The 12,118-nt window shown below is 36.4% G+C and overlaps 1 protein-coding gene across 5 annotated transcripts in view; it reads right to left on the bottom strand.

The window, feature by feature from the left end:
• Nucleotides 1-12,118, bottom strand: part of Kdm5 (Lysine demethylase 5) — a 589,167-nt gene that overhangs the window by 101,062 nt on the left and 475,987 nt on the right. For 4 of the 5 annotated variants that reach the window (XM_090384917.1, XM_090384920.1, XM_090384921.1 and 1 more), the window contains one exon: nucleotides 5,392-5,501. In XM_090384917.1, coding sequence (XP_090241043.1) covers nucleotides 5,392-5,501 — 110 coding nt within the window. The remainder of the gene's footprint in view (nucleotides 1-5,391; nucleotides 5,502-12,118) is intronic. The other variant, XM_090384918.1, reaches the window with a different exon arrangement.

Raw genomic sequence — 12,118 nt, 5'->3', positions numbered from 1 at the left:
TTAGAAGGATTGAAATTAACTAAGTTGTCTTTGCCCCACTGAAGAATTACCTGCAGATCTGCATTTAAGGAATTGGTAGTGGATATACTAGAAGTTGAAGCTGATTCAGCAGGGCAAAGTTTCTCAAACTGGAAAGTAGAATGCAATATGTTATCGCCGGTAAAACTATGGATAGAATTTCCAGTCAATGGAAGAAGGTCATTAATATATAAGAGGAAAAGAGTGGTGAAAAGAACTGAACCTTGGGGGACACCAGCTTTAGTGAATAAGTTAGAAGGCAAAGAGCCATCTACTATTACCCTCTGTGAGCAGTGAGAGAGAAAATTGGATAAACAATTACAAAAAACAGTTGGCAAACCATAAGATGAAAGCTTGTTTAGAAGACCTTTAAGAGAAACATGATCGAAAGCCTTTGAGATGTCAAGGGCTACTGCTTGTGATTTCAGATGATTTCAATTTGAACGTGAGAGTCATATTTCTACTGCCAAGGATGACTTCACTCACCCAACCTATGGATCATGGTGTTATTTTGAATTTAAAAAGCACACTATTTATGCACAATATTTGCTCAGGCCATTGTCTGCAGTAGACAAGAAAAATTTTACGTTAAAAGACTTGGAAATCTTACAATATTTACCATGCCATCTTAAGCATTAATAAGGCCTGGGCGGAAATTACTAAAAGTTGTTTAAATGGCAGATGAAAGAAAATATGCCCCTGGCACGTAAAAGGCTTCGAAGGATTTGAAAAAGACAAATCAGATGAAGAGCTAACAGATAATATTGTAAAGGTTGCAGAGCTACTTCAGTATGCCAAAGACGTGGAGTTGATTGAGGAAGAAGAGAAGGAATTATCTAATGACGAACTTATTGACTTGCAGGCAGCGAAAGAAGAAAATGCTGAAGAAGTTCGAGATGAACCAAATGAGGAACCGAGACATTGCATCACCAGAGAGATGGAATGGCATTTCGTGAAATTGCATCAGCAATGGCGAAGTTTCAGAAAATGGATCCTGACAGTGAACGATTCTTAAAAGTTAACAGAGGGGTGAATGATATACTTGCTTGCTACAAATAAATCTACGATGAAAAGAAAAAAGACGACACCGTCCAGTCATCGATTAATATGTTCTTTCGTGAATGGCCAACCCCGAATAAATCTCCACAGCCCTCAACCTCCGTAGCAGCATACTTATAAGCTGAAGAAGACGATACTTGAGAGGTAAAACGTACCGACATTATGCGTGTCTCCTCTTTTTTTTTTGTAATTTTGAATTTTTTTTAAATTGTAAGAGTTAAAAAATTGAATAAACACAATAAACAATTCTATGTATATGTTCATCAAACATTTCTTTTTTGATTCAATCAATTCAGCGAGCACAGTTGAGAATGCTGCGCAAGCATGGGGAAATTCTGACTTATGTAAAATCCGACTTGCGTAGAGTTCTGTCTAACGCAACCTTTACATAAGTCGGGGAGTTTCTGTACATCATCACAAATATCAAGAGAATAAATCACTGCATTTTAAAACTGAAGGACAGCCAGAGAGAAAGAGAGAATCATCTTTGACAGACAAGGGGCCATTTTTAAATTTTGTGAACCACAGAAAAATCTTTAATTGATGCAGACCATCTCTCTGAAAGCTGTTTTTAACGTTTAAGGATAACTGCAACAGAAAGAAAACCCACTAATTTTAAAATGCAACAAAACACACACACAAAAAAAAAAACTATTTAAAGTGCACTAATTCAGACTGACAGAATTACTGGGTGATTCACGGGTCAATATATACAGGTGAGTTACCAAACATATTTCAATACATCATAACTCATTATGATGCTGCAATTTCAAGATACAAAGTCAGTCTCTTGACTTTATCACACCTCATATACTGCATTCATTTGAAAAGTGGTAGCACTTACCGCCTTACTTTCAGTTTATGAGCCATATGTATTCTGCAGGATGACCTGTGTATTGGGCACCAGTAGCAGAATGCAGCTGTTAAGAGGATTTTCCTGAGCAGGAATGCATTGTTCCACAACTGAAAATTGAACTCAGAGTTAGGTGGAGCAGCATTCCACTGAAAACAGCCTAGACACCTTTCTATGTCTAAGGTTTGGAGATGCGTTCCTTAATATATGCTCAAGGTTTACTAATAGTGGTTTTGGTTTTTTTAGGAGCATTAGCAACTAAGGCGATATTTCTCCGGGATATGCGGTGGTCATTCCCTGACCTTACTGCATCCTCTGTATTTGGTGGTGACGGGCTCGAACCCCGGTCTAATCAAGAAGCGTGTGCTACGCACTGCTGCTCCTTCCCACCTGGCTATGGAGGCGTCATTTACTAATAGTGGGATGAGCCTGTTATGTGTTTTCTCATTGTGGTGTGAACAATACTGACTATTCTGGATGTTATGGCAAAGATCATACTTTGCAGGGCTTGCTGAATATGAGGCAGTTTTGTTGGAAAGAACTAGAATCCCTAGTGCATAAGGACCAACATTCCACTAACGATATCTACTGTCAACTCTTAGGAGACCATGTGCAACCACTGTCATGTTACATTTTTTTCCCAGACAGAAATTGGGTCTTCCAAGGCAATAATGCTCCATGTCATCAGGTTGCACTGTGCACCAGTGGTTCGAGCAACACAGTAAAGATATCACCCAGCCTGATTGAGCTCCACAGCCACCTGATCACAATCCAACTGAACACCTGTGGGATGTTTTGGAATGGGAAGCAAGGCATGGACATGCAGCTGTCATCAATTCTGACACTATGGAAAGCCTTGCGGGCAGCATGGCTGCAGATCCTTATGTCTTCAGAGCTGTGATGGAGTTAATGCCTAGGCAAATAGTGGCTGTTATCCATGCAATGATGGCCAAACAGTATTAGGTAGGTGGCCATAATTCAGTGATCACTCAGTGTATATTACAGTCATATATATTTCACTTTACCAGTATGCTGGAAAATGGGCATAATTATGGGCTCTCAACAGTGAGTGATTTCCACAAAGTTTAATTTCAAAATCTGGTTCTTTCCCTTCAGACGTGTATTCAACTTCTTCAGATACACAGCTACGGCAACTGAAGTTTATTACAGAGAATGGATTCACACATCCATTCTCTATAATAAACAAAATACACAAATTATAATATGAGTAAATGCACAGCATGCTGAACATGTATCTTTATCTAAATACTTGAAATAAAAGCACTTCACCTGTGTCACATTTAAGAATATATTTATTACTAATACTATCTAAAAATAAGTTCCATGAATGATTTTCTCCTCTGCTTTATCAGTGACTATAATCCTGCTGTCACTGACACACCATCACAAAAAAAAAAAAAAAAAAACCCACCACACACCAAACGCTTGGTGTTTGTCAAATTTTCTGTGATGATGTAACAGAGGGATTACAATCATTGAAGAAGTGGAGGAGAAAACATCCAAGAACTGTATGATTTTGAGACTTAGAACCATAAATTCTGTGTCTATGGCATTCAGCATTCCCTGAAACTGTGATGGAGGCTTTATATAAATTGCATGAAACTGGCTACTGTGATTGATCACAATACAATATACATGACACTTTTAATGTCGGTGTCATGACACATGACACCGACTTAACATAAACTGCCCACCAGGAAAACCTTAAAGGCTTTCCTGGTGGGCAATGCAGTGATATCCCATTAGTGAGTTATTTCAATTCATATCACATCATCTTTGATTAACTTTGCTGAACCTTGCCATGTTCCTTTCATAACAAGAGTTCTCAGTAACACACACCTGATATATTACCAAGGTACAAACCAAATGAGTTAAGGTAGTCTTCACACCTTTATGGAAATCATTGGATTTGGTTATGTCTTTCATTTGGACTAAGGTAGCCATTTCCTCTGTTGTGCTTAAATCTATATTGATGTATATATAAAACAAGCTGATTGAACTGCATCAGAGACTTTCAAATTTAGGGTGTGCTCAACATTCTAAAAGTACTGATCAGTTAGCAACCAGCTAGTTACCTGGTTGCTAACTGATCTAGCTAGCCAAAATTCAGAATTTTTTCAGCAAAAGCTAGCCAGTTTTTGCTGAGAAAAAATTGTTTTTGAAAATACTTTTCTGGCACAATTTCAGCATTATAATCAAAATCTTTGATAAATTTGCCATTAGAAAATTGTTTCAATTTTAGCAAGTGCATAGATGGCTGTGACAACAGATTCTCAGTGAGAGGTCAGAGTTTTGAATAATGGCTGGTAACCTAAAAACTTATTTTCAATGTAGTCAAGTTTACCTTTGCAAAATGTAGTGGATGTTGACTAGGAGAACACTGGCATGTGATGTGAGGGGCATCTACTGTATTATAAAAAAATATTATTTTTTATAATACAGTAGAACCTCACATAAATTTGGCATCCTTGGTGACATAGCATATTCTGGATTTTTGGAGATTTTGCATACAGCCCAAATGTTCAGGGGTTTGTTGTTATTCTTATTAGATAATACTGTAACTCTGATCCCTACAATCTTCACAGAATGAGGGTAGCCAGAAGTAGGCCAAAATTTTAACCCTAGTACTCCTGAACTAGTCCAGTGGGTAAACTTACTTTATTAAAAAAAGGTCAGGGGGTTTGAATGCTGCATTTATTATGAGTGTTGTGATTATCCAATTTTTTTTTTTAATTGGAGGTATATATAGTGCAATATGATTTCTGTAAACAAATTACCTTAAAAACTAAATACATACTATTGTACTATTAAATACTATATTGAACTAGTATCAAATGTCTCAGAAAATGAATGATCTTATACATTGCAAACACACAGTAATGTCATAGTCTAGAAAATATGTAGAATATAAAGAAATTGGTGTTTGGAAAGTATTGATGGAACACCATGCATAAATTTAGCACCTTTCAGTCCAGCCAGCCTATTTTCTCTGTCTTGTACTATCAACTACCCTTGGAGAAATATTCAGCATGTTCCAGAATTTAAGTTCTACTGTATAAACTATTTACATAAATAAACACAGTAACACACTCAGTAATTCACTAATAAATATACATGTGTGTTCTTAGATATATATGTATGTAAGATGAAAATGATACAAATATGACTCACACATTCAATGAAATTGGCTAATGAAAATGCCCCACTTCAAAATCTTGCTTACTGAGAAAGATTAACACAGTGTGCTCTGCAAGATCATACATGCCCAAGTTTTAAACACAACCTCCTGTGTTTATTACCAGAAAATGACAATAGTCTGTGAAATCCATGTCATGAAACACAATAAAGTATGTCAAATTTTATAAAAACCAAAGGAGATTAATTTTTTTGTTTAATACAGAATGGTCTCTAAAATAAGTAATTTTAAATTTTCTCTCTACCAGTGGAACTTCTTGAACAGCAGCTACTGCAGGCACAATATCATCAGGAGCTACATCAACAGGGGGAAGATTTGAGATAGGACTGCATGTATCTTGACTATCTCGTCCTGCTGAATAAAATACATTTATTTTTAGTCAAACTTATGTTGGTGTATAAATCTGCCAACTTAGAATTAACTGAATTCTTCTTACAATTACTTTTGGGTGTAATATATATCTAATTTTCAAAAGAAAATGAGCTAATGTAATCTTTTCAGGAGTATGTCCTTAGACCTATATTTTGAAGATCACTTGAAACTGTTCATTAATGTACAAATTGTCTTAAAATTTTTGTGGTGCACGTTGACATCTCTTATCTGAGAATAATTTTACTCGTGTTGATCAATAAAGTAAAAATACTTCACAGAGACCACTGGTATCATATCCACCAGGACCTGCTCACATATAACAAACTCACTCATGAAATGGCTAAGGACCCAGAACAATTTTACATAAAATTTACACTTTCTTACGATAAATATTATATGTTAGAGAAACTATAACTATTCATTTTCACCAATTAAAGATGCAAATATAAATAAAACATTTTTCCTACATATTTTTATATAAGATGTCATTAAAAGACAATAAACTTGCACGTTAAATAAAGGGAAACTCAAATTATTAAACCATATTTCATATTTTTTAGGCAAAAAAAAATTAATTTTAATTGGAAATTCAGTTAATTCCTTAAAATGTATAATAAATATTGCATTAAAGGAGGTATCATAAAATATCTGTTTTGATTGTTTTAAATATTGCTCAATACACAACACAAGAGTGTTGTGTATTGAGCAATATTTAAAATTTGTGTTGCAATATTTGTGTTGTGTATTGCTCAATACACAACACAAGTGTGCATGACTGTTGCTTCTAGGAGATTGTAAATGATACAACTACAGTGGTTCCACACTATCTGTCATCTTCTCCATCTGTTTTTTTTTCTCATATCATCCACAACTTAACACCTTTATTCTGTTATTTGTCATCACTTAATAATGCCTTGATCTAATGGCTGAATTAAAGAAGTTGTATGAGGTGGTAGGAACGTTACTTTAACACTTTGGATGACTTAAATCTTTTGGATGGCTTGGTGCATTATCCAATAGCAATAAAACTTTGAAATATAGATTTTTTCCACAGCTGGCACAAAACAATTTAGAAACCATTCTTTAAATAATTTATTCGTTAAATAAATTACCCAAATTATGCCTAAGTTCCTTAGGCATAATTTTAAGGCTGGAATTTAATTCACAACAAAAGAAATATATCAATACAGTTAAGAACAAAGTTTAGTAATACATAAAGAACTTAAGAACAAAGTTTAGTAATACATTCCCAGAGAAAATTTATAAACGATCAAATAAAAACCAAAATAACCTTTTCTCTAACCATGTTATATACGCACCATGTTGTGCAAGGATTGCCACAATTTATCAACCATATTAGAGTGAAACTGTGTTGTAGCAGTACCGTGTTATATGGGGGTTGCCTGTATATCATATAAATCTGTATATAATATATATATATGTATATAGCAGAGTTGCCAGTTTCTGGCTAAGGGCCACTTACTAATAAAAAAAAAAAAAGAAGAAAGTGGCCTGGAATTCAAAATCAAAAGCTTGGGCCTAGCAGGACGTTGTTCCAAGAGCGATTCTGCCATCAATGCTGTCCTATAGCAAAGATTCGCCTCATCAAGAATTACTTCACTGAGAAGGCAATGTGAATCACTGACAATGCTCAGGGTCATCTGGACAACCATGATGGGATGAATTAGTGAGAGGATGGCGGAAATGGAATAATGAAATCCATCTTCTTTCCTGCAATATGAAATTGATCATATATCCCATGGACCAGAATATGATTACTGATATCAAGCAATACCACCATATGATCACATCATATTCACCAAATGCTTGAAGGTCATGGGTGGAGGAAAGAGCCCACTTTGACAGAATTTTGGAAATGCTTTAATGTCAAGAAAGCAAAAGACCACAGTGGAATTGTCTCTGATGAAGCTAGTTTCTATTGTATGAATGCTACATGGAGGAAGTTATGGTGTGTACGTGTTGCCAATGTCCATGAATTTCAAGGGAAACAAAAAAAAAAAAAAAAAATGCAGGAAAGGATTGTTGAGTTGAGTAATCATTCAGAAGTTTAGAATTAGAGTCTTGCAATGTTGAAGAAACGGTGGCACAGGCTGAAAAGCTGAGTACTCAAGATCTGGTTCAATTGAGAGAACTTAAAGCCTCAGAGGAGCTACCTGGTGAAAAGATGAAGAGGAGAAGAAACTAAGAACTTTCAAACTGATGGATTTCTTCACGCACTGAAAGTTTTTAGACGATTAACTGAATACATGGAGAGAGAGAGAGAGAGAGAGAGAGAGATATCTTCCCTGTAACAAAGGTTGCTTTCTATTGATTTTTTTTTCTATGAGGAATTGGGAATGAAGGAAGAAGGCTAGGATAAAATCAGCTTTAGATTCCTTTCACAAGGATGGATGATTATATCTCCATGAATCCACAGTCTCAACTTTTAGATTTTATGTTCATGATGTAGATCAATGGCAATTCACTCTTCAAGGAGTGAATTGCCATTGATCTAAACATTAAACATGTAAGCACATTACATGTTTAAATCAATATAATTATCATTAAATTAGATTTTACTGGTGTTTATCAGAAAAATTAGGCCTAGTAACTCCAGTTTATAACTTCGCTGGAACTAATTATCATTATAACATGCAAGTCTATTGCTCTGTATTTGCCATTTCCTTATCTGTTGCACTTTTAAGAACCAATTAACAACAGATAATCAAGGATCTACTGTAAAGGTTTAGATCCTATCTAAAGGATAAAGAATTATATCCTTAGCTTCTGGATTTGTACATAGATAAAAGGTGATCTGCCCTCAAGGAATAAACTGATATGTACATTGCACACTTAAATCAAAGTATCATGTCAATAACAAAGAAATTAATTATAATAAAATAAACACCAGTCACAATTGGTTTTTGCTGATGATCAAACATGTAAACATGGTAACATGCAAATCTATTGCTCTGTTTCCATATCAGTTGCACTTTTAAGAACCAAATAACATATATCGAGGGTTCACAGTGTAAGATAATCCTATATAAATGGCTCCGCAAGTAGCAACTCAAATCATTTTAACAGCCTGTACACAGTTTTACATTTCTTTATACTGCTTCAACTGGAGAGGGAGGCATCTGTTGAAATCCATTCTGTTCAAGTATACGCCAAAGGGACAAAGAACAATTCAATATTTAAATGTAGAGGATTGTGGCATTATTCTGTGGCTTGAGAGTCAGTTCCCACCTACAGACTCATTAGCAAGGTAATCCTAGTGGTAATTAGTTTTAAATCCTTTGACTAGAGATAAATTATTAAAAATAATATTCTGTTAAAAATTTTGTAAACACATGGATTGTGTTAGGGTAACTAGGAATAGGAACAGGTGCATGTATACTTGCGTATACACCAATGCTAGGAGTTTGGTAAATAAATTTGATGAATTTGAGGTGTTTGGTCAAAAACATCAAAGGCAGATATTGTTGGGATATCAGAGACGTGGTGCCACATAGATATAAGGGATGCAGAACTGGAATTTGGGGAGTACAATGTGCAGGAAGGATAGACAGGATAGGAAGGGAGGAGGGGTTATGCTATTAGTTAAGAAACACAAAATCCAAGGAAGTGCAGCCAGTCAACATTGCTGGACAGTGCAGTGTCGAGTCAGTTTGGTGTACCATAAGCATTGGGAGATCAAAATTTAGAGTGGGAGTGTGTTATAGGCCTAATGACTCTGATGAGTATAATAAGAAACTGTACTGGGAAATAGAGTGGGGCAGTAAATCAGAGAGTCTTATAATGAGGGATTTTAATTTCCCGGATATTGACTGGAATTTGTGGATTAGTCACTCGCACACTAGCAAGGCTTTTGTGGATTTATTGGATGATTGTTTTCTACATCAGCATGTTCGGGAGGCAACTAGAGGGAGTAATACTCTTGATCTGATTATCAGTAGTGATTTATCCTTATCTGCAGATGCATCAAGAATTTGCAGATAAAGGAACCACAATGTGGCAGTGATCACAGTGTGCTGAAGTGGGATTTACTCAAAGAGGTAACTACCATCAGGGGTAAAGGGAAGGGTTTTTGCTTTCCTAAAGGCGACTACAGTGGTCTCAGACAGTATTTAAATTCTATATGGTGGGACCAACTGATGATGTTACCAACAGAAAATTCAAAATGGGAAGTGTTCAAAGAATTAATCTTGGAAGCTACATACCGACAACATAGGAAGCTACAAAGGCTTTACATACCAACAAAGAAATATTGTTCAAGGCTTAGGCCTAAATGGATGTCAGATGAACTAATGAGACGTGGCAGAGAAGAAAAATGCATGGGATACATATAAGCTGGTCTGTAACCAAGTCACAAGGGAGATTAGGAAGGCAAAGGCAGATTATGAGAAATCTTTGGCAAAGGATGCAAAGAAAAACAGCAAAGAGTTCTTTACCTATGTAAACTCTAGAAGGAAAGGGATGAATCAGATTGGTCTACTGGATATTGATGGTTCAACTGTTGATGATCCTGCTCAGGTGGCTAACAAATTAAATGAGTATTTTGCATCTACATTCACACACGAGGAGTTATTGAGGGAGGGGAATGCCAGTAAGTCCAGCTTCCTTGGACTCGGGATGTACCCATGGACTGGAGATGTGCAAAAAGTGACTCACAAAGGAGGATCAAAGGGCGACACAAGTAATTATAGACCTGTTAGTTTAACTTCTGTTCCAGGGAAATTAATGGAGGCACTGGTTAAAGAAGCACTGCAGGATCATCTAGACAAGACTTCAGTTATAGCTTGGATACAGCATGGTTTTGTTAAGGGGAAGTCTTGTCTGACCAATTTGATTGGATACTATGACGTGGTCACAAAGGAACTGGATGCAGTGAATTAACTTTGATAGCATATATTTAGATCTTAGGAAGGCTTTTGATACTGTTGCACATGGAAGACTGCTGCAAAAATTGGAGCAGTGTGGCATTGGAGACAAATTGGTGCTATGAATTAAGGGATGGTTGAGTGGGAGAAGACAGAGAGTGGCAATCAATGGACACTGCTCTTCGCAGACTACTGTTATTAATGGAGTCCGTCAGGGTTCAGGTTCAGTGTTGGGTCCATTGTTGTTTTCTGTATTTATAAATGATTTTTTTTTTTTTTTTTTTTGGTAGTTGTTGGCGCATCAGCTTCTGTGGCCATAATGCACCTCCCAAGGTTTTTGCAGTACTTTGATCCAAGCCCGAGGCGGGATTCGAACCCGTGACCTTTGGCTTGCCAAGCAGGCACTTTACCCATCTGACTAGCCCGGTCGGCATAAATGATATTGATGATGGTATATCAGGCTTAATGTCCAAGTTTACAGACGATACGAAGGTTGCAGGGTTGTTAAGGACACTAATGACAGTACACTGGTGGAACAGGATATAGAAAAGTTGAGCAGATGGGTTGAGAGGTGGCAAATGAAATTTAACGTTGACAAATGTAAAGCGCTGTACTACATATGGGAAGCAGTAACTCCAGAGTAACGTATCAACTCTGTGGTACTACACTGACAGTGGTTGAGAATGAAAAGATCCTGGGAGTAATTGTGCAGGCAGATATGAAGTTTTCTCAGCAGTGCAGATGGTCTGCAAGAGTAGCTCATGGTGTCTTGTCAATGATATACAGGAATTTTTCTAGCAGGGATAAGGAGGTGATTATCCCCTTGTATAAGGCAATGGTCAGGCCACATCTTGAGCACTGTATACAGGTCTGGAGGCCTCATTTTAAGAAGGATGTAGAGCTGTTGGAATGAGTACAAAGAAGGGCAACAAGATTAGTTTGTTATGGGGTTTGATGACACATAAGCTACTGTGACTATAATGCACCTATTCATTTATAATATAAGGATATTAAAGATAATATCCCACAAGATTAGTAAATGGAACGAAGGGTTGCACTTACGAAGAAAGGCTTAAGTTTTGTAGATTACAGTGTCTGGAGACTAGGCACCTGCGAGGTGATCTGACTGATATGTATAAAGCCTTGAATGGTTTGAGCATGCTCAATGCTGATGGGATTATTCCTCTTGCTCAGAATAATCACCTGAGAGGGCATAAATTCAAACCGAGGAAAGGCAGTTATAGGATAGATGCGCGGAAGTTTGCCTTTAACCAGTGGGTAGTTGATTGGTGGAACAGACTTCCATCTTTTGTTGTAGAAGTTGATAGCCTAAATAAATTTAAGGCTGAGTTGGACAGGTATTTGGAACGAATGGGAGCGTTTTTTTTTTTGGCTGATGCTGCAAACTTGCTTTCTTGCATCATATACCTCTACTAATGCTAATGGTAATGCTAATATTAACTCAAAATCAAAATTCATCAGTTCACTTGATATACTTCACTGAACACTACCCATTTGGCATCTGAAATTGTTAACATCAGGTGGTTTCACCGAAAAAAATCTTTTCAGAAGAAAAATCACTGGTAGTTGGTCTTTTGTCTATATGTAGTTTTCAGTCTAAGAAAGCATGCCAAAAATTTTAATTTGAGATCTTTACTTCCAAATGTGGTAATATGCAAGAACTGATATTCTGATACTCTATTAAAAGAACATGAC

Source organism: Mastigoproctus giganteus, chromosome 11, assembly GCF_048544385.1.
Source record: "Mastigoproctus giganteus isolate SK-2022 chromosome 11, ASM4854438v1, whole genome shotgun sequence".
Classification (NCBI taxonomy): Eukaryota; Metazoa; Arthropoda; class Arachnida; order Uropygi; family Thelyphonidae; genus Mastigoproctus; species Mastigoproctus giganteus.
The sequence above is the reverse complement of the archived record's forward strand: the minus strand, read 5'-3'. Positions and strand labels throughout refer to the sequence as shown.